Raw genomic sequence first — 24,654 nt, forward strand, 5'->3', positions numbered from 1 at the left:
ATTTCTTCATGTGCCGTCACGCATGCTTTACAAGAAGTTCCACAGATCAGCTGCGTCCAAACTTTGGCTTGCGCTCTATGTTTGATCACGGTTATGGTGTAATGTGGTCTCTCACCTTTCCTGAACTGCACCCCAAAATGTTGTCCAAAAGCCTCTCTTAAATATCAAAAGATAGATCTCTACCTCACCATACACTGACTTCAGTTATCTAGCACAGAGTTACTGTTAATAATACTTCTGGGAAGCCTCACTTTAAAAAAGATCTTTATGTGGTTGGAGGCTTTCCAAAAACAGGCGAATCCTTTAGGAGCTCTGGCGTCTACATTTGCCTGCTTTTCAGACATTAGGAGAAGAGCTGTAACTTCTTCAAAGCTCCCCTGACAACACAACACCTCATTTACTGGCTTTTTGCACTGTGAAATCATCTTCTGTGGAGAACATCTCTGTTTTTCTGTTGACGTAAGACGGTCTGCATTAAAGGAGGTTGTGCAAAGTTTGCGAGTCAAATTCTATATGATCTCCATATGCAGAGATGGCTAATTTCTCCATTTTTCATGTCTTCAAGTAACATGTTTATATATTTGTACTGTCCTGAGTGTTTTTTCATGGTAGTACTTTTACTTCCGTTCAGGTATATTTGGGAAGAAATAATGTTTTTTTTTTTTTTTTATAATAATAAGTGCTTTCTTGTGTTCAGTCATTTTGTTTTGCTGGTGACATCTGTGATGCTTTACAATTGTTCACACCTCTCACAGGCTTTAGCATGTTATTTTAGCAAAACCAATACACTCTCAAAATAAAAAGTACGGTCACTGAACTGTCACTGGGGCAGTACCCCTCTTGTTACTGGGGTGGTACCTCAAGGGTACATTTCAGTAGGTTTAGTCAGGAAACATAAGGGTACCATAACTGAAATGATATTTTGTTGTCTCCTCACACCCCGTCTCGTCTCCAGGCTGTCTATTTTATTGTTCTGTTTTAAAGCAATGCGTACTTTTAAAAAATAAGTACTTTTAAAAAATATGTACTTTTCCCCTGGGCAAACTTATTTACAGTACATCACTGGTTCGTTTACGTTGTTTGTACCGTGATGCATGAACAATGTACCTGGACAGCACCTTATTTCAAACAGTGTACAAAGAGTAGAGCCTAAAAAACTTCAGCTCCTGTGCTGATAGATGTAGTAAGATGTACTAAGGAGTGACTCATGCAGTTTTGTCACTTGTCACATCTGTGCTTTCACTCAATGTTATTTTTTTTGGAAGAATTCCACTTTTCCTTGGGTTAATGCTTCACAAACATAACACGTCTGCTAGTGTTTGAGTTTGATACTCTACTAACCTCCATCAATATGTTTTTTCAGCTGACCCATGTTTCACCCACAAATGCATTCTTAGGTAGCTACTGCTGTGAGGTGGAACGAAAGCCAGTTTAAATCTATAATTGAAAATCTACTTGTGACTCAGTCTTTGTAAAAAGTCTCTATATTTAGAGTAGAATATTAATTTAAAAATGTTTTTATTTTGTATGTGTGTGAAGGGCCAGCCAAACGTTAGCACGGTGACAAATTCTATGTTGTTGTTGTTTGCAACTTGTCCAATTTTGCTTAGCTACAACAACATAGTGCAGCTCTGTAGCAAAGCATTTAAATCGATGTTATCTAGCAGCCAATGGCGTCTCTACATTAGGGGCCGGTGTGGTCTGGCATAATCAGATACAGATGTAAATGTCAGTAGGCTACCTTTTTCTCCTAGTGGTCTTCATTTGGTGGGCACAAGGCCAGCCCGTCAGCGTTCGTCTAACCGAGTGAGCAGTTAAAAAACACGCATATTTAACGGGCCTTCAATAGCCAGCTGTGAGGCCCGGTCATGTTGGCACCATGCTGAGAGTAGCCAATAAAACTGAATTTACATGTTAATTACATATATGATTAGTAACGTCATTTACAGTACGGGTGCTGCTACGAAAAATGCAATTAAATTAAAATGCAGTTAAATTCGATTCCCTGCCACTAGAGCAGAGATTAGAGATGAAACTTTTGGGGCCGAACCAGCCAGAGGATTTTAACATCATTCAGTCTGGAAAGGACAAAAACTGCTCCTTCAATCCAGAGAGGTCCAGGAGGAAAACGTGGTTAACTGCGGGGGCAGTTAAAAACAATTTTCGGCTCACCTGCCCCTGTTATGCCATCACTTGAATTGAAAACATGGATGGGTGGAAAAGTTTTTGACAAGTTTGCCCAGATGAAAGATTGTCGTGCATCTTTTCTTTTCAAGCAGTGAACGTCTCTGCTGAGTCATTCTGCATTATTATAAGGCGTTTTATTCCTAATGCCTGGAAAGCGATGTTTTCCTGCCCTGATATGTTGCTTTGGATGTGTATTAGCAGACCACAGTGGTCGTACACTGCTAGATAACGTTGGATTTGTATTGCGATGCTGTATAACAAGGTTTTGTGAGATCTAATTATATCACTCAGGTTCCTGTTCCGTTAACTTCTGCACTGCGTTTGTGTTTGGATGAGGTTTGTGTGTATTTATTGATGAGTCGGCTGCTGCCCCTACACTTTACTGTGCCCCAGCAGGCATTCTGTGCCAGAGATATCCCTGGTAGCAGCTATGAAACTACAAATACTGTAGTTGCCCAAGGTGAATTAAAACTAAGCTGTCCATTACATTTCTCTTTGGGCTAAACTGAACTGAAAGCCTGTCCAGCCTTACAAAATACGGATATAAAATAATGGGGGTGGAACATGGAAAGGTCAATTAATCTGAAACCAAGGGTGATGAAAAAGTGCACTGTATGAGCACTTAAAGAAGAGAGGCAGTGCAATAAGATGTTATAATAACAGCATCGTATTCTCTGTGTCTGTAGGTAGTCTGACAGTGTGGGATATGTTGTTGGTAATGACTGTGTGTGTTTTAGTTCCTTGGAGGAAAGTGGACTCTCAGCATGTATATTTGTGACGCCTTGATGACCATGGATGTGATGCTCTGCACTGCATCCATCCTGAATCTTTGCGCGATCAGTGTCGACAGGTAAGACACCCACCGGAAAACTTATTTTGGAAAAATTTAACAACCTGTTCTTATCTTTAGAGCTCTGTCACCAGAGGTTAGAAGAAACCAAAGCCTCTGAATGCTCACACTAGTGAAAACTGGAAAAGTGAAAAATTGTTTATCTATGAAAAAACCAGTGTTGCATTTTTCTGTGTGAGTTCACAGGACACAAATAACAGCGTAAACAACAAGTTGTTGGGCCACTTTCTTCATCTGAATAAAAATGTAATTTCACGCACACTCAGCAGTTGCTCGGTGGTCTCTTGCTTCCCTACGGTGAAGTAAGACGGTGAATCAGAAGCCAGTGCTTAAATACGGCCACTCCTCGTCTTTGAGCGCAGTGTGAAACTAAACTCCTCTAATGAAGCCACCCAGCAAGCACGACCCTGAACAAAACACCCTATCACACACACACACACACACACACACACACACACACACACACTTTTTTTAAGCCGCTTCTCCCTCAGGGTTGCAACCCTCTATCAAATCAAATCAAATTTATTTGTAACGCTTTTTACAACTGATGTCATCACAAAGCCGCTTCACAGAATTCCAGAAAAGACAAAGTTTTAACAAGAATATAAAACCCCCAGGTGAGCAAGCCAGGGGCTTCTACACACGCAGCAAACAACATTTTACCACTTCAAGAGCTCCCGGGGAACAGAGGCACTACAAAAGCAGGCTTTGCTGGGCGCCTTAAATATTTAATAGTCTCTATCTGTCTCTGGGATTTAATGTTTGAATTCTAATCCTAACAGTGTAATTACGAGACCTTTTAAATGCTGATAAATGCAGATAAAAATCCACAGAATGATCAATGTAGTAAAAAATACGTTTAGCTGCGCACACTGACATTCCCAAGACAATTGAGTCCTACCCAGAAGCCAACTTAACCAGCACTAATTACATGAATGAACAAGATCTCTCAAGCTAAATACGTGTTTCTTTTAGCATTCTTCTGTACTGACAAAATGCTTGGCGCAAGAGAATGAAAACCGGAGGATAGAATAAGACAGAACAAACACTTCAGCTACATCACTATCCTTGGCGCTCAATATTTGGTGTGCAACACTAGAGAAAAATATTGTTTTTCCAGATTTTGAATCAGTGTGTGGAAAGAAACGGTCTTCTGGTTTCAGCTTGTCTGCAACAAAACTGTCTATCATTAATAATCAAAAAGCATAATCAGTAAGTTCAGGACTTTTGTCGTTTTGATTCATGTTGTTGAACATTTTTCCTACAGTGCCACTCAAAAAGTGGGCAGTCATGGGCTGGAGGTTAGGGAGCTGGCCCTGTGACCGGAAGGTTGCTGGTTCGATCCCCAGAGCCGACAGTCCATGACTGAGGTGTCCTTGAGCAAGACACCTAACCCCCAACTGCTCCCCGGGTGCCGTGGATAGGGCTGCCCACCGCTCCGGGCAAGTGTGCTCACTGCCCCCTTGTGTGTGTGTGTGTGTGTGTGTGTGTGTGTGTGTGTGTGTGTGTGTGGTGTTTCACTTCACGGATGGGTTAAATGCGGAGGTGGAATTTCCCCCGTTTGTGGGATTAATAAAGTATCACTTAACTTAAGAAGAATGACTCATGCACATAGTTTGTTTGGGTGTCTATTTAGTTTGTGTGTCTGTTCAAGAAGAAAAAACAGAAACGACTGATATTGTGACAAGACACGATGCCACACATTTCATCAAGTGAGGCTAGCTGAGATTATGTGGGGAAACATGTGCAGAAGAAAAAAATCCAACCATTACAAATGGAGTTTGGATAGCAGTAAGAATGAGTGGGAAGCAGTTGAAATGAAAAACATTAGGAATGCATGACAAGGCAGAGAGAGGTTGTCTTCAAGACTAGAGAAGCTGCAAAATGCTGAGAAGCACTACACTGTCAAGAACAATGGCTCAACGGTTCTTTTTTGACTCCCCAAAAAATGAAAGAAGCATTTGATTAAAGTGATTATCAGCATTGTGTAGCTCTTTTAGTCCTGAAGGCAACCTCACACTAGCTTGTACTTTGCATATTTTTAGAAAAGGTTTAAAAATCAACTTCCCACACATTCTTCACTGCTGTCCTCAGACGGCCCATAGTGGTTGGATTTTCTTCTCCACACTGAATTTCAATTAATGAACTGGATGGCGTCTTGTATTTTCTTGCTGGAAGTATAAATGATTTGCTGTGATTTTCTTCTTTTGATTGAACAGACACATTAAAACACTGCACCACAACCAAGAATCAAACAACAAACAAGATCCAAACAGAAAAAGCTTCCAAACATCAAACAGTACAAACAGAACACAAAGACCAACGAGAACAAAGGGCAAACACGGGGCTTATAAAACACAGGGATAACGAGGGACAGGCGGAAAACATGTGGTGACAATCAGGGGTGGAGTCACTAAACAAGGGGGCTGGACCAAAACAAACGCACATGGAAGACCAAAACAAAAAGCACATGGAATGGGAGGAGCCAATCGTGACAGTATGACATACATGCATGTGGATAGAGCTGAAACAGTTACTCAACATAACAACAGCAATAATGCTGACAATAGAAATCATCAAAAATGACTGCTGCTGTTGATTTTTTTGTTTACATTTTTAAAGTGACAACCAAACTTAGAGTAAGTTAATGACTTAACGTGAGGAAGCCAGCAGTTCACTTACACTGTCTTACCTATGTGAGCAGATAAACTCAGAAAGGAACAGTTAGGAGTGAAAGTTAAAACAACCTTTCTGTTGCAGGTACATAGCAGTGGTCGTTCCTCTGAAATACAACCGGAACCAGTTTAGTGTTCGTCAGCTGGCCCTGATCACGGCCACATGGGTGCTGTCCCTGGGCGTGGCCAGTCCCGTCATATTCGGCTTGAACCAGGTGCCTAACAGGAACAAGCACGTGTGCAAGCTGGAAGACAACAACTTTGTGGTCTACTCCTCCGTGTGCTCTTTCTTCGTACCCTGTCCTGTGATGCTCCTGCTCTACTATTGGATGTTCAGGGGCTTGAAGCGCTGGAGCTCGGGCCGCAGCCGCTCTCACCTCAGCCGGGCCCCTGGGGGCCGCCACAGTCTTTCTCTGCGACTGGGGGCAGCGCTGCAGAGGGAGAAGGGCAGGGCTAGGGAGAAAGTGGTGTACCTCATGCCGGGAGGCCTCAGTCCCACCTCACTCTCAGCAGTGCCCGCCAGCCCACTATCCCCCACCAGCCCGCTGTCCCCCACCAGCCCAGTCACCCTCAGCCCAGATGAGCTACCAGAGGGGCAAAGCCCAGCGGCTGACAGCGACCCAATGACCACACAGATGGACAGCGTGTCAGATGCGGAGAACGCGGAAAGGGCTGCTGAAGGTGGAAGCGTACGAGAGAATGGCTTGGGGAAACACCACGAGGTCCGAAGGGCACGGAGACACAGCAAGAGCAGCAGGGTGAGCGGGCGTGAACGCAAAGCCATGAAGGTGTTGCCCGTCGTTGTGGGTAAGCTACACGTAGCCACACACACACACACACAGCTGGTACAGCAGCATACAGAAAACAAAAACTGCTACCTGAATAAAATAATGACTTAAGCAGAAGTACAAGTAGCAACAAGTGTGAGTAGGTTGGTCACAATCATGTAATGTTAGCTGATGATATATTGCCAATCAGATAACTGTAATCAACAACTGAACTGTCTTCATTTAAAAGACATTAAAGTGGCCAAATGGGCTAATTAACTATCTTGATTAACTCTCTGACGATGCTTTAATACTCCAAACTGTCAACAGATGCAGCTCAAGCTTAAATGAAAAAGCATCACTCAACGCTAAAGGCATTATAGCACTCCTCAGAACATTTTCTGCTCTTTTATATGCTTTTGACCCAACCCAACAGATAAAAACACACTAAAACATTAAGTAGAAATATGACTGTGAAAGCTAACATTTGTGGAGAATAACTGCGGTCAGACGATTATTTAATAATTGCGACAGGCCCCACATGACTGCAGCGACGCATCTTAGTGCACCCACAATCTATCAGAATAGGATCTTTAATTTTTCTTTCAACTTTGCACATAAAATTGTATTTTTCAACTTTTTTCCTATTGTTTTTAGTGTTATTCTTATTTTTTTTCTTCTTCTAAGATTATATCAGGATTATATTTGGTGAATGGAGGAACCGCAAAGTAAGAATTTCATTTTACAGTGTAACTGCCTGTTCTGCTGTGCACATGACAAGAAAACTCTTGAATCTTGAATCTAAGGGAGCGACAATTTTAATACAAGGTTTGAAAAATTAACGTTCAGACAGTACATCAAAATTTTCTACCAGTGACCTCCCATTTGCTGACATTTGTGGAAACTACAAAACAAGAGGATTGAAACTTTGAAACTTAGTTGTAGATAATGCTTATTATCAAAGAGCTCATGTTGCACATATTATAGTTCTTCTTTTGCGATGTGTTCATATTAAGTGTTAATAAATTTGGAAGCTTGAAAATATCATTTGAGTTTAATCTTGACCTCAGAGTGAACTCATATGAAACTTGAAAATATATGTATTAGTTGCATTACAACTAATAGGAAATGATGTTTGTTAGGCCTTGAACTTCTCTCTGTGGCGCTGCCAGTGTTTCTTGTCTGTCTTGGGTTGGGTAAGTTGGCGACTGCTGTTTCTTGAGGGAAAGAGATGTTCTGTAAACTATTGTGTGAGAAGCACAGTAGTAGATAAAATGCAAGGAATATGGGAGACCAGATCACAATTAAGCAAGTTATACCTGCATCCCATATCCTTTGCTTTTGAATCAGTATTACTATAATTTATTTTTTTAAATTCAAATCGTAGAAAATCATATTTTGCATTCAAAGCCAAGACGCAAGCCTTCAGACTGCTTCAGGTCACAGTTTTCTGTCAGGTTCTCTGCATGCCACTTCTAATTAACCATTCTCGCATTACATACATACGAGATCAAAAGCTAATTACAGCTTTCAGGCCAGAGTCTCTGACAATTTCATACACATAGCTGTATGTGGGAACAGGCCACTTCTACCACAGAGCAAAAACTGCCCATACTGCTCTCAGCTGAACATAAATATCCACTGAAATAAACAAAAATTCAGACACTTCTATATGCAGGCCTTCACATGAATTCTGAAAGGTTCTAGATTTACTTTTACATTTTAAAAATGAGAAAAACCTTTCAGCTCAGGGAGAACCAGCCTAGAGAGACTGCCAATGTAGCCTATATGGATATGGATATGAACCTCTGTGCCATCAATCTACTATCCACTTATATGGATACTATACTATATATCTATATTCTTCTTCTTTTGGCTGCTCCCTTTAGGGGTCGCCACAGCGGGTCATCTGCCTCCATCTTGCCCTATCCACTGCCTCCTCTACTTTCACACCAACCATCTCCATGTCCACCTTCACTACATCCATAAACCTTCTCTGAGGTCAACCTCTTCTCTTTCTACCCGGCAGCTCCATCTCCAACATTCTTTGCCCAATATATCCACTATTCCTCCTCAACACATGTCCAAACCATCTCAACCTGGCCTCTCTGGCTTTATCTCCAAACTGCTCCACCTTCACTGTCCCTCTGATCTGCTCATTTCTAATCTTGTCCATCCTTGTCACTCCCAACGAAAATCTCAGCATCTTCATCTCCGTCACCTCCAGCTCAGCCTCCTGTCTTTTAGACAGAGCCACAGTCTCCAAACCGTACATCATAGCAGGACGCACTACATATATACTACTGTACTGTACATTAAAAGATAAATGAATAAATGAGTGGATTCATTTAAAGAATAGATACATCAACAACAAACTAGCCAGATATTAGTGGGATGTCTAAATTGAGTTGCACCTGTTCCAAATATAAATTATGTCTTTATTTTGTTACAAATCATGCTTTAATTCATCAAATTCATCAAACAAAGTCACATTATTGAATCCCACCTTAATTACACTACTGCCTGTAGGTCTAATCACCATCTCTCACCGATTACAGTCCACAGTCTTTGAGTACAGCATACAGAGTTTCTCACAGCATGTATTTTCTATTCTGTATCAGCCAAACTGAACACAATACACACACTCTGTCCTCATTCAAGACTTTCAACACATTGTTGTGCAGGCACCAAAAAGCCTAGGAATGCACCAACCCAAGTTTTCCCTCTTTTGATACCAATCCTGATATCTGAACTCAGGGTGTCAGCCAGTACCAATTAAATATCAGTGCTCTATTCAGACACTTGTATTAGCAAAGCAATGCCATCTAAAATACAACGGATAAGGGAGAGCGAGGCACAAACCAAGGACTTTTTATGTAGCTGACAGGTTCGAGTAGAATGTGCTTTTGGCCATCTTCTCGTATTCCCACAGCAGCTGGGAATAGTCTGTGAATTTTAAATAGCAATCAGACGGATCTTGAAACCTGTTTTTGTACCACAGACATATTTGTTTTCATTGATTACCGAGTTGTGTGTTCCATATTGTTTTATTCTCACTTTTGGTGTCTGAAACAAAGCACCATTTTGAAGCATGTGAACAACTCACAATGACAGCTTGCCAGGCTAAGGCATCCACATGGCAGGGTTAGGGGTAATGCAGCACAACTAAGCCCCCCAAAGTAAACACAGAGAGAAGTCTATTTCCACCATATAAATTCAGAAGTTCTTCTAAAAAAAGTTTTTATACACAGATTAAAACATACATTTAAATAAAGTGCAAGTCTTTTATAAGTTTATTGCTTTGATTTTTGCATTTTTACCTTGCAGTCAAAAACAAATCTGACGCACTCAACACAGCCTCCTTTTACTAATGACACTTATTTTTGATGAATATATTTTAGGTGGGAAAGCTAGTTTCAAACAACATAGAACTGCATTCATTTACTAGACCTTAAGCAACAGCTACTACTCGCCCCTGCATCCGTTACGATTAACCCCACCAACGGAGTGAGTCGTAACGTTTACAGTAGATTTTTAAGTGTACTGTTCATACATGGTAGGTGTTCAAAACATAGATTTTTCTTTATAGTCTTTCAGGTGGTCTTTATAGGTAGTCTTTCCTAATATTTTTTCAATTATTCAACAAAAAAACTAAACGTGTTGTGTTGTGCTCTGCTCTCCCCCGTTATATTGTCTCTTGTTGCCCTGACAAGCAGGTAAGCGCTACTAGCAGGCAGGCATTTGATTCTTTCCCACTCAAAATACCTTTTTAATCTGTATTTTTTAATGATCACACACCAACATTCTTTTTAGGATTGTGCCAAATGTTTAAATGCTTTTAGAAGACTTATAAAACTGCATCGTTACTATTTCCTAATTACCACGACTAAGAAACCGGATCTAACTTGGATCAATCAATCTGATTAATATCTAATTTCGCTTAACGCGAGTATCAGTGCTGAGCCAGCATTTCGGAGTGATCGTCAATGAAAAGATCCATAGCCTGAATGTCAGCAGTGTCCTCTGACTAACAGCTCATATGTTTTTCTCCAGGTGTGTTTCTGGCCTGTTGGACGCCCTTCTTTGTAGTCCATGTGACCAAAGTACTGTGCGAGTCATGTGACATTGGACCAACACTGATCAGCGTAGTCACGTGGCTTGGTTATGTCAACAGTGCCGTCAACCCCATCATCTACACTGCCTTCAACGCTGAGTTCAGGAACGTCTTTCACAAACTCCTGTGCTGTCGGTCAGGAGACTGAGTTTGGGGGGGTGGGGTTGGGGGGTTTTGGGGGCACTGGTTTCCTAGACTAATACACAATGGTGTTTTATCAAGAGCGAATGGCTGTGAGGCTTGCAGGAAATGACTCGGTCTTGGACACCTGTTCACTCCTGGTAGCAGAACAACATCTTTGAGAAATGGAATCTTTGGGAACGAATTACTGACTCGATCAACACGCTTCAAATAAATCAGTTGGAGGAGTCTGTGATCACGAAATACTACAGAGGCCTTAGTTGACAAAACCGATAAAAAGACTTTCTTGTAAAATTGTTGCTTAACTACAATAGATTACTGAGTACTACTGATATCATAGCCCAGAGGCATAAAATATGTAAAAATGTGCACATTTGAAATGATGGTTGTTGGTGTTCAATACGTGATTGTTATCAATGTTGATTTCATGATGTTCAAAATGGCCAAATGTCCTTCATTTGCTTTCTTGCATTTAGACAGTTCATCTAAAGATGAGGCAAGCAGCTTCTAATAGTGACAGTGAAGGCAGGGTTTTGGTCCTCACAAACACCTGGCATACCTTAACAGACGCTCCACCTACAGATCTGAAACTCAAGACTCTGAGACTCAGCTGGAGCATATGACTTGGGAAAGAAGGTAGCTTACTTCAACTTCAGTTGTACCAGTGTGAGAAAGTGTAATTTGAAGAGATTTAATACAGTACTGTTTCAATAAATCAAAATCGCTCAGTTGTACATAGAGCTGACCAGGTTATCCAATGTTTTTCAGGCTGTGGAATATGTAATTGTTACAAGCCTCCGCACTGACATAGCAATTCTGGAGGTCATGGGTGTTGTTGGAATTAAAATATTGCTCATACGGTTAATAAATAATAAATAGTATGTGTTGATGTTCTGTGAAGAGGCTAAAGCAGGAAAGGCCTTTGCTTTAAATACTGAGGGAAAATGTCAGTTGCTTTATTAAAAGGTTGTTTCTGCTCAGCAAGTTGTACACATACAATGTAATTTTACCTATTGATAATAAATATCAATTTCCAACAGTCGTTAAGGGTGAGCAGAATCTTATTAGTGGCACTAACTGCAATTATATCAAGCCATTCTCCACAGCACTGCTCAGTGCATATAGCCAGAGAGTAACTGGAAACATTGCCTTCAGTGTGCTGTGAGTCATAAACAAGGACAAACTATGCTGAAACAAAATCATAATCCATTCAAGAGCCATAAGAGTACAGTACTAATAGTAATGGATTTTACTCATGGTTTTGGGCTGGTCAGAGTTAAACTCTATAGAGAGATATTTGGTCTCATATTAAACACAAACTGGAAGAATACTGACTAATGATTTGTTAAGACTATTAAAAGATAAATGTTTTGCCCCTTTGGGCTTTTATTTTGCACTACACACGGCATGCTGATATTTAAAAATACTGCTACAGAATTAATGCATTATAATGATCAAGAGATGCTTCTTAGGCAGCATGAATGATCATGTTCTCCATGGGCTGATAAGATAGCAAGCATGTAATTCCACCTCAAGCCTGATGCTTCAGCTGGCAGTTAATTGGACCACCTCCACACTGCTAAACAAATACAACTGTCAAACCCGAGAGGAAAATCCACCAGCCAGCTAACAAAAGGGCGATGATGAGATATGTGGGTAATTTGGCACCTCCATGGAATCAGAGGAGAATGCACAAGCCCAAAACACTTTTAAGTAATCCCGTAGAAATGACAAAGGAAGGATGAAACAGAAGTCATAAGCTGCTGACCCACAGAAATATCCCGTACAGGAGCAGCGATCCCAAGTGAAACAGGATAAACACAGCATGCTGATCAGTGCGCATAAGCGCATTGACTCTTTACAGTCTCATACAGTGAGTAGGTGTCCACATTCTCAGTAAAACGAAAATAGATTAAAGAACGGCGCAACTGGCATGAGAACCTCTGCGTAACCACGGAAACAAGGCACAATGAGGCGGAGCGGAGGGCACACTTCATCTTAAGTGCACCAGGGCTATGAGCGTTCCAGCCCTACCACTCGACACCATCAATCTACTGAGTTGAATGGCCACCACTGTGGATTTTAAATGTCAAACACTATCATCATGGTGCATATCTCTTACAAAGGTCCACTCTCACATGACAAGGTTAATGTGGCACCTGAAAGGCTGGTAAACACCAGCTCAGTGGCTTCTAAATGAAACACTGTGACATGCAAGGAATCATAAATGAAAATACGCATGGCTTTAAACATATTAATGTAATAGACCACCCATCAAAAAATAATCCTTGAGCACCAATATATCCGTCTCCGTTCACAGGGGGGGGGGGGCTCATCTGAAGCTAATCATCACACACACCTGCAGGTGCGCAGAAATCAACATCTCAAAAGAGGAAAAAACGAGTGTGTGGGTGAGTCCGGTTGATCCCTGTTGTTCCACTCTCGCAGACTTTAAGACAGAATCCAACTAGGCTGCCATTACTGCATGAGCACTTCACAAGACAGCTTCTCCCCCACACGGACCCTAGCAGGACCCTCAGTTCCCCTGTCTTACTCTCTGCTTATTCTCTTCACACCTGTCAGGGATGTCAGGTAGACCAGAGTCCATCCTCTTTTACATGTACCATCCATTTGTATAGCATTTCAAATAGGCTAGGTAAACTATGCAACCTTCCAGACACTATAGAGGAGGCAGCTGCACTTGTTGAATCTCCTGACATTCCTGACTCCTGACAATCTACTCTTAAGCCGAGTGTTACGACACTCTCTGAACACGAGCATGAGAGATTGCTCAAATGGTGGGAAATGAGCTAAAACCTTTTTACTCGCGTTAACACACTAATGTTAAAATGTCAATGTTTTCATGAAGAATTGTTCAAATAAAAGAGGACGTGGCCTGAAAAATGAAAGCTTTTAATCATAAATTAATCATAAAGTATTGGAATGAAATATGTTTTAAGAGTCTTACAGTACCAACATTGGAATAGGCCCAAATTAGCCATTTTATTATTTTGATTTTGGTTGACCTGTGTTGAAATTTTAGAGGGGGAAAATAACGTGAGGCAGGTATAACAACACATGAGTCACGCTAAATAGTCAGTTACATCCGACGTAGCAAACAAGTTTTCATTTTTCCAATTTTCCAGTTTTGCTGGTTGAAGAATAAATATTGTTATTTATAGTGCAACTGTGAAAAATGGGTAATAAGATAAATAAATACCCGGAAAATATCGCCAGTTTGGTTGTAAAGAAATCAGAACTGGCCATAAAAAGTCACGATGGTGGATCCATATGAGTTACTGCATACTTAACTCAAGCAGGGCAATATAATCCTTAAAACAAGTGTGGGGAACTCAGTCCTGGAGGGCTGCATTTCTGCACACCATAGGAATTTTGCTGCTCAAACACACTTTACAGGTTTAGTTGGTGTATATGAGAAGGGAAATCACCAAACTGTGCTGGACTGCAGTCCTAAGTTCCCCAACCCTGCCTTACAATCAAGCCTGTTGTGCGGGAACTCTGTTACAAGACTAGAAACTGATGCAGCATCAAAAACGCAGCGTATTTTAGGACACTACGTTCGCTAGACTAGAAAATGCATTCAGAAAAAAGATGCTCTGTCAAATGTCTAAAGAGTTCAAACTACTTTAGTTCTGATGGTGAAGGATTCCCATAGAGAACATCACCCAATGAAAAGACGCATTACATAAACAAGCATTAAAAAACAGTGCTTACATAAAAAGGAACAAAACTATTCGTTTAATACAAGCACTATGTTACAGGCACTCCAAGTGCAGGCAGTGGCATGAGAAGTGTCCAGCAACTGTCATCTACAGTCAAACAGAAGTTATAAATCACTGTGTTGACCTCCTAGGCGTGAAGAAAGGGCAGTGATTGTATCTGTTTTGTTGGGTTGTCCCAAAAGAAGCTCCATCTCCACATGCTGTTAGTGTACCTCATAACAAAGGAAGGCCAGTCATGTCATCCTTTCCAGCAATGTGCTGAGATGCTCAATTTCCTCTCTGCATAGCAGAGAAGGCTGTTCCATTTACCAAAGTAATGGTGAGGGCAATCCTGACCTCTCAACATGGGTCCTGGCATGTTTTTTTTTTTTGCTGAGAGGTGTGAAGAGAGTAAAAAGAAAGGGAACAGCCTGGTCCTGTCCTTGCCCCAGAAAAAGTGCTGCACCCTTTAAAGTGCTTTGGTGGAAGTGGCAGACCTAGCGTCCAGCCATATTTTGTGAGAGTGAGAACAACAGGGATCAACTGGGCTCAATTGTGCTCACCACTGCTGGGATGATGTCTGAGTGCTTGCAGGTGTGCGTGATGATTGAGTGTGCTCCCCTCCTCCACCCATATGGTTCTTGATATAAAAATGTGCTGCAGCATGACAGACGGATTCTTTCCGTGACTGTCAGGCTGATGGAGCCAGGCTTATCTCCTTTGTTGCAAACAAAACTTCATCTGAAGCAAGTGTCTGCTTTTCAGACACAAAACGCTCTAGGAGAATGCTCGAGCACATCACCACGAGAACATTCCCAGTCCTGATTACTGAGTTAACTTGAAGAGGGACCACTATCTGATGAAAAGGGAAGGCAATTCTGTACTTAACTATAAAAACCACTGTAGTGGCTGTGAGGCTAAAGGCCTTACCCTGGTTATAGTAACACATCAGGGTATATTCCTGTGCCGGCACCAGCACAGCACAGACTCCAGCCTTTTTGTCCTGAGACTGTACAAGTGCCCTTTTCATTGGAGTGTAAAATAAATTTATGGTCAATCTTCAATGGCTCGGTGTCGGCCCTGGAACCGAGCTTGTGCATCAGTTTGAGAGTAGAAGCTTCATCGCAACTGGGTGTCTCTGGTGTCAAGCTGGAGCCTGTGACAATTTCTCCTCAGTAATGCTAAAAAACCACCAAACAAAGCATCGATAGTCTCTCCATAGTGTCACATTTCACAAGATCGATATTGTGTAGTATGGGCCACTAATAACAGCGCAAACCATGTTTATGTTATTATGAAGAACAGAAATTCGAGTTTTAGCTCATTGACTTCATCATTTACAACACCAATTCCAAAAAAGCAAGAATCAGACAAGAATATTCCTCGCCCAAAACATCCTCTCAACATTCCTCTCCCAGAACTCCAGCAATTGGTCTCCTCACTTCCCAGACGATTATAGACTGTTGTTTAATAAGAGGGGATGCTACTCAACGATAGACACGGCCCTGTCCCAACTTTTTGAGATGTGTTGCTGCCATTAAGTTCTAAATGAGTTGATGTTTCTCATGAAATGGTAAAATGTCTCACTTTCAACATCTCATATGTGTTTTATGTTCTATAGTGAATAGAATATGAGTCTATGAGGTTTGCAAATCGTTGCATTTTGTTTTTATTTACATTTATTTATATCTTACACAGCTTCCCAGATTCTGTGGAATTGGAATTGGGGTTCTAGTATTATTCATATATTGCTTCGCTTTGAAAAATGATTACTTTGTCTCTCTAGATAAGTGTGCACACAATTTGCTATAAATTTAATGACATTTTCAAGTTCAGGTTGCCCTTTCGTCAGCTTGAACCTCCAAAATGTCTGCGGCCAAGACTAAAAATCGTTGCTCCCTAACTGAAATCTGTATACTTTGTATAGACAGAGGGGAGGCAAGTGATCCTAAAGGTGACCGTGACACTAAATCCTTCTTATCTTTCTTTCTCTGATGTACACTATGGCAAAAAAGAGCACTGAGGAAAATCTCATCCATAGGCCATCTGATTCAGTCAGTAATGTCATAATGCCCTCCATGTAATGACTCATTTCAAGCCATTCAGGCTTCACGATTCAGGCCTTTCAAAGTGTTTAAATAAGGAATAACTTACTGCTCCTATCCTTATAACGCTCACACTCTCTTTTCTTATAATACTGTCTCACATCTGGGCCAACTACCATAAAAAAGATCTGATTTTACCCCTCAAGCCTTCCCAGAGTGAATAATCAAAGGGTGGATGGAAGTCTTTTCATATCCAGCAAGAGACACAAAGCCTGGAGAGCTGGATATGAACCATCACGCCTGCTTAGATCACAAGGTGCTGGCTCAGTACTTCTTCAATAGTGCTGACTTCTAATCCACACTTACACTCCACATGCCATTTTACACTTACACAGATTCAGAATCAGATTTAGAAATTACACATGACTTACACACACACAGACTTTGGTTCTGGCCGTTGGTGTCTCTCAAGAAGTAATCGCAATACATATACATATATACAGAAAATGTACAGTTTACAGACAAGGATGTACATGGGATGGATTCAATGACTGCAGAGTAGAACTGGCTCAACAGCTCCTGTGGTCAACTTCTTTATTTGCTCATTCCAAACATGATGCCGGCAACATGTTCTAAAAAAGGGACAGGAGCCATTCAGTCACACCACCTTTCCTTTTAGCAGAACGTAATAAATGTTTGGGGACTGACGAAACCAAACAATCCAGTGCAAGTCTCCGTCTTCACCAAATAAGGCCTACGTTGTCATATTTTGCACTTCATTATACCTCAGATTGTCAATAAAAGACAGGCATGCCAGTCTAGCACACTCTCTGATTGGCATTGTCGTGTTGAAATAAGTAGGGATGCCCCTGAAGAAGACAGGGTCTAAAAGGCAGCATATGTTGCTGCAAAATGTGTATACATCTTTAAGTGTTCATGGTTTTTTCACAAATGTGCAAGTTATCCACTGCTAACCTCCCTCACACCATGACAGACACTAGTATTTGAATACAATCAAGCCCAGAGCTCAAGCCCAGAGATGTCAACAGCTGCGCATAGCACGGTCTTAAATTGCATCTGTTTGACAACGGTTTGTCAAAGTATTCCCAAGCCCATTCAGTGACATCCATCAGATAAGGATGCCAGTTTTTAATATCGTGACATCCGAGCAGCCGTATGTCCAGAGAATTAAAGTTTTATTTCTTGTGTGCAGGTACCAAACATTTAACCAGCTCATAAAACAGTGGACTGACACGATTTTCTTGGCTGGACTGATGCCGTGATTAGCATTAGGTCCAGCCTATACATGACAAGTGACAAAAATAGGCAGAACAGAGGGTTCTAGGTACAACCACATCACATGCCCACACAATACTCAATATAATAACATATAACACAGCATTAAACACATTACTCAGCAGTACACTGGCATTCAGCTGTAGTTTTTTGGCCTTGTTTTTATGCATAGAGAGTTGCACGGAATCTTTTGATAATATTATGCACCATTTAAGGTGAAAGTATGTTTGTATTTCATATACTGTCCCAATTGTTTTGGAATTGGGTTTGTAGATGAAAACTTGCCGCATATTGCAGTGATCGCAGTGAACAATGAGGAGACCAAGTTAAGCATGTGGCTGTTTATTAGAAGGAATAGTAGTAAAAACCTGAAATGGAAGCTATTAAACAGTGCAGGCACAGTATTTTGATTCTGAATATTCTGAGGTTACTAAAACTTCCAATTTACTGCATTTCAGTTTCCCTTTTTTACACACAGTAGACATCTTAATTTTGGTTTTTAGACATCCATCCATCCATCCATCCATTTTATAAGCCGCTTCTCCGTCAGGGTCGCGGGGGGGTGCTGGAGCCTATCCCAGCAGTCTTCGGGCGGAAGGCAGGATACACCCTGGATGGGTCGCCAGTCCATCGCAGGGCAGACAGACACAGACAGTCACTCACACCTAGGGGCAATTTAGCACGTCCTGACTGCGTGTCTTTGGACTGTGGGAGGAAACCGGAGAACCCAGAGGAAACCCACGCAGACACGGGGAGAACATGCAAACTCCACACAGAGAGGACTCTGATCACCCAGCCGGGGAATCGAACCCAGGCCCTCCTCGCTGTAAGGCGACAGCGCTACCCACCACGCCACCGTGCCGCCCCAGATAAGAAAAACTTTATTGTCCATTACATTTGCATGAAATGAAAATTTGTCTTTGGCAATCTGGTACAGAAATACATACATAGACACATAAAACACTTAGAAACACTTACAGCAACAGTGCACATGAACTATCCATCCGTCCATCCATCCATTTTCTAAGCCGCTTCTCCGTCAGGGTCGCGGGGGGGTGCTGGAGCCTATCCCAGCAGTCTTCGGGCGGAAGGCAGGATACACCCTGGACAGGTCGCCAGTCCATCACAGGGCAGATAGACAGACACAGACAGTCACTCACTCAGAACATGCAAACTCCACACAGTGAGGACCCCGGTCACCCGGCCGGGGAATCGAACCCAGGCCCTCCTCACTGTGAGGCGACAGATTTTTTGCACACATTCTTTCTAGCTAGTGGTACCTTACGTCTCCTGCCCGATGGCAGCGACTGGAATGATGAATGGTGGGTAGGGTCCTTGTAGATCTGGGTTGCCTTGTGCGTTACCGATCGGAGGTATAAGTTTTGGAGTGACAGTTGTTTATCTCCAATAATCTTACTGGCCTGGTTGACCACCTGGGCCAGTTTATTTCTTTGCTTAAAAGAAAGGTTCCTGTACCAAGACACATTACTGAAACTGAGAATACTCTCTAAGTCATCTGTAGACCATCATCAGAGTAAGTTTGCTGGTGTTAAAACTCCTCAGCCTCCTGAGGAGAGGGAGTCCCCTGCCTTGCTTTTTGTTCTGAAATGTGAACCTGTTGTCAATAACTGTTCCCAGGTATCGTCGCTTGTTTGCTCACAGACATGAGATTTGATCATCAACCTCCTTTGAATAGCACTTTCAAACTTGAGATAAGATAATGCGCTTTAAGATGTAATTCCTAAATCAAGTTAAGACCAGCTTCTGTATTACCAATTTGTGAAAAATCTTATCTTTACCTAGTCAAATCTTAACTTAGGACTGAAGACAGAATGTTTCTGTAATAATCCCTGAAGTTATATGACTTTTATCTTATTATGTTATCAGATTAAGTATATTTTTAGGTTGTACCTACAGCAAGTTTTTACAGTGTATAAGCACAACAGTCACTAATGATTCAGTCAATTATGCTGAAATAACAGTTTAATTGTAACGGGGAGCGAGGAGGCGGATACATATGTGGAGATAAGCGACGTTTATTATTATTATTATAGGCAAATCCAAAACCAGGGTCGAGACAGTCCTGGGTCATAGAGCCAACACGGATTGACAGACAGGACAGACACCAGAATTAAACATACAAGCAGAACAATACAAACAATACAAAGACCAGCAAAGACAAAAGGGCAAATACAGGGCTTAAATACAACAGGGCCAACAAGGGATCACAAGACACAGGTGGGAACAATCAGGGGCAGAATCACTAAACAAGGGGGCAGGACTACAAAACCAAAACAAAGAACACAAACACATGGACGGGACTGGGAGGGGCCAATCGTGACATTACTCATGATTACACTTTTCTACCACTACGAGTTTCTTACATGCACATGGTCAGGAGGTAAAATATGCAAACTCTCACGTAGAAATGGGCATCTTAATGCATTTTATCAGGATCATGATAAATTTTATTCTCATGAGAGTCAAGATGCTTTTCAGAGCCATCTGGAGCTGTGAATAATGCTCATACATAAAAGTGATGACAGAGCCACTGCTTTTCTTCTTTAAATAAGAACATAGTTAGTGCAGTTTTACTGTACTTGGTGCAGAGCCACATCGTTGACTTAACCCTTGTGTTGTCTTGCGGGTCAAAAGTGACCCACTACCATGTTTAGCTGTAGAAAAAATACCCTAACCTATCTTTTTCCAACTTGAAATTTTATGACTTTTCCTAAAAGGATCCCATCATAAGAAAAAGTGATATTTTGTTTTTGTTTATGTTTCCATGTGAGCTGTACACCACTAGGGTACAAATATTGTCTTATGGGTCATTTTTGACCCGTGAATTATAAAAGCATTTAAACACCAGAAAAAAGTTCAAAGGCCACACACAAACTCTCTAATACACACACACACACACCTACACACACACACACGCACATCTACGCACACACACACACACACACACACACACCTACACACACACACACACACTCACTCATCAAAGAAACTGGATTGATGTATGAATTGAACTTGCTTTTGACCTGCACCTACACTCTTGATCTGCAGCTAACCCCTCACATCACACAAGCTCCCAAACAAAACAAACAACAATCTCAGACATAGTAAAACAATAAAAACAAATTCAATATAGAGGATATAAAGAGACCCTGAATCAAAGTACCCCTAGTTCGTTCCTTGCTGAAGCCATGAATAGATGTCTCAGTGCTCAACAGGTCCTGGATGAGATATTTTCAGGAGCTGTGGAGGAACAAGAGGATGAAGATGTATCTGAAGAGGAAGATGGGGAGGAGTGCAACCCAGAGGATGAAGCATCTTCAGATGAAGAAGAAGAGGAAATCCCTCAAGCTGACAGAGAGACTTTTTGGTCAAAGAATGGCAAAATTGCATGGTCCTCATCAAATTCAGACAGCAACCAGGGAAGAACTGCAACATCAAACATCATAAGGATGACTCCAGGACCAACAAGGTATTCGGCTGCCCATGTCCAGGACATTTCATCCACCTTTCTCCTGTTCATCACACCAGCCATCGAAAAAATCATCCTGGAGAATACAAATTTGGAGGGTTTCCGGAAATATGGAGAAAACTGGAAAAATATGGATGAGATTGACCTGCGTGGCTACATAGGGCTTTTGATATTAGCAGGTGTATATAGGTCCCATGGCGAGGCTACATATACAGAAGGATGTTCCTTGAGCAGTTGGTAAAGGCTCTTGTCACCCCGTGCATTGAGAAAAGGGAGCGCCTGCCTCGCACAGAAACCACTGCAGCCATTGTGGAAGCTGTTCAAGGAGTTGTATCTTGTCCTGATCCACCTGAGGTTGCAGCAGGGTCAGTCAAAAGAAAAAGGTGCCAGTTCTGCCCCTGGAAGAAGGACTGCAAGACAAAATCTGTGTGCTGCACATGTGAGAAGTACATCTGCAAAGCCCATTCTCACGTTCGCACATACTGTCCAACATGTGCTAAATAGAGTTGATGGTGAAAAGTGTTCACAAAATCAAGTAAAATTTTGTTTTATTAGTGTTATGAGAGAAGTATTTTAATAATTCACTTCCTAAAAATTATAAAAGAATAAACTGTTGACAAAAAAGTTCCAGATAGTTGACTGTTTTTTCCCTTTTAATATAATTAATTCAGATGTAATTACTTCACATTTATATTATAGCAATAATAAACCTCTACTGTGTAAAAGTAAACTTTTATGACAGTGTAATACTGTTCACTGGTGATCGTCTTTGTAATGTGTAATGCCCTTTGGTAGGGCGGGTCATTTTGGACCCATAGGACAATGGGAGTAAACAGAATGTTAAGATCACACAAGGGTTAAAAAAGTCTGCTGCGATACGTATCATGTATCATGAAAATGTCTTTAAGCCTCTTCATTTTGCCATATCGCCGACACCTACACAAGAAAATCATTGGTAAATCACGTTCTGTAAGTAAAAACATGCGTATACATTATTTATGCATAACCCTGTGCATTCACATGATTGACAAATAAGACCCTTTTCTCTTGACTGGGTATTTTTAAGTGTGCATGTCTACAGATGGCTGCAGTCTGGACAACTGTGAACAACGGTACAGTTCTGACTTACATGAAGAGTGCAGGGAGTTGAAATATAATGTAGAGGTTCTCATCATGTGGAAGGTAAGTGTTTGCACATACAGTGCACTACTTGATCCTTTAAATTAATCTGGTAATAAAGCCCTTTAGAAATATCCATTTAATTAAAGAAGTCATTTATAAAAAGTTTTACAACATTTACTAACTCATTAAAGCAAAAGAATCTAAATAAAAACAAGGGCTTATTGGGATCTCATTAACCAATATTGCATGGAGTTGCTATAATGAGGGTAAAGCTGAAGCTTACTGTGCATCAAACTGACACTGATTTATAAGCCAGTTTAGCAGCAGAGCGATGGCACTGGGAAATGTGAACTCTCAACAGGAGTGTGACTAAGAGAACGAGGGAGGCAGTTAATAAGCACGTGAGAGAGCGAACGCTTAGATGGATGAATGAGCAAATGGACCCAATTATTTATCGCAATCTGTTGATGTTTCAGTGTTTAATGTTTGGGTTTTTTTAATCGCCTTTTACACTGAATCAAAATGCCTCTGTTTTGAACAGTGTGATCTTATAAAAAGCGACATATGTATTTATATTTTAATAACTGTAATGAGTCAGAATGCAATATACCCATAAACTGCACTAAATACCGTCAGTTCTATTTTGTGGCTACATCTTCATTTCTTATGCAACACTAAAAACTACAGAAATCTAACCGTGATGTTTCTGATCTGTTTTGCAATTGCACTTTAAATACAATGAATTTCCATAAATGATGTTCCAGTTTTTGGCACATCTATTTTTGCAGATTTAAATACATGAACACTGAACGCAGCGGGTCAGACTAGAAGTTCACAAGCTCTGCATTCTTTAAAACTTTTTTAGGTTGTTCACTATCCAGACCCTCTCTTCAGTCTCGCGTTTACAGTTCTCTTTACAGGATGCTGAAGATGTTCTTCATGTCTGATAAAGAGATGTCATGATGACATCCAGAGTATGACAAAGAAGCAGGAGAAAATGCTCAGAATGAAGAACATTAGCTGAGAAATATCTCTGTAGTAGGCAAGGTCCACGTGAAATGCAGGAATGTTGTGCAATAGTGAAGAGGCCATGTGACTTTGAGTCAGTGCCCTTCTATAAGTTTGATATTAAATCATTAAATAAAACCCGGAAAAACAATAAGAAAAGCAATGGTATAATCTAGTTTAAATCATAGTGTATGTACTGGAGTCATGCATATTAATACATGAAATAAGGATTGTGTGCAAGAGACAACTGAGCTGAGCTGAGACTGACAGCATCCTTGTGCTGTCTAGGGTTGTGATGGGGAAATCTGGAGTGAGTAAAACATACTTGAAAAGGCCTAAATTAGTTTGGTGGGAATTATTCTTGTTTTTTATACTACAGCCTGGTTTGGAAACCCCTAAATGCCAGAGATAGGGGAGAGCCTGCCAGCATCATTGGCTGGCAAACTTACAGGTGGGCAGAAGAAGCAGCTAAATGAGCTGCATAGTAGTGCTGTAGGTAGAACTAAGCATTGTATGAATTGATGTTTGTAAGGATTGATGTTTTCTGTTATACATTGTTGAGAATGTTGGACAATAATGTTGTATAATATTCTTTTTTGTAACAAATGACATTTTTAATAAAGGCAAATCCAAAAGTCCAAACACAGCCAAACAAGCTACTGAAGCAGTGGTTATGATCTGCAATGGGAGCAGCAGGCCAGTTCCTCTAGGAACTTCAAATGACAAATTCAACAGCCCATGCAACATTTATAAAGGCTTGCAATTTTGGTAAGTAAATTGGTAAGTTGCATTATATAATTTCAATATAAAATAATAAAACTGTGTTTTTATATATATATATATATATATATATATATATATATATATATATATATACACACATATACACACACACACACACTCACTGGCCACTTTATTGTTAGTAAAAGGTTGGACCCCCTTTTGCCTTCAGAACTGCCTTAATTCTTCATGGCAGACTTTCAACAAGGTGTTGGAAACGTTCCTCAGAGATTCTGGTTGGTTATTTGAGTTCCTGTTGCCTTTCTATCATCTGGAACCAGTCTGCCCATTCTCCTCTGACCTCTCACATCAACAAGGCATTTTCGTCCACACGACTGACCGCTCACTGGATGTTTCCTCTTTTTCGGACCGTTCTCTGTAAACCCTAGAGATGGTTGTGTGTGAAAATCCCAGATCAGCAGCTTCTGAAATACTCAGACCAGCCCGTCTGGCACCA

The 24,654-nt window shown here is 41.0% G+C and overlaps 1 protein-coding gene across 1 annotated transcript in view; it reads left to right on the top strand.

Annotated features, from left to right (window-relative positions):
* Positions 1–10,743, top strand: part of drd4-rs (dopamine receptor D4 related sequence) — a 30,785-nt gene extending 20,042 nt beyond the window's left edge. Inside the window, exons 4-6 of the mRNA XM_017706389.2 lie at positions 2,925–3,037; positions 5,798–6,519; positions 10,533–10,743. Coding sequence (XP_017561878.1) covers positions 2,925–3,037; positions 5,798–6,519; positions 10,533–10,741 — 1,044 coding nt within the window. The 3' untranslated portion in view covers positions 10,742–10,743. The remainder of the gene's footprint in view (positions 1–2,924; positions 3,038–5,797; positions 6,520–10,532) is intronic.
* The last annotated feature ends 13,911 nt before the right edge of the window (positions 10,744–24,654 follow it).

The sequence above is a fragment of the Pygocentrus nattereri genome, chromosome 11 (genome assembly GCF_015220715.1).
Source record: "Pygocentrus nattereri isolate fPygNat1 chromosome 11, fPygNat1.pri, whole genome shotgun sequence".
Taxonomy (NCBI): Eukaryota; Metazoa; Chordata; class Actinopteri; order Characiformes; family Serrasalmidae; genus Pygocentrus; species Pygocentrus nattereri.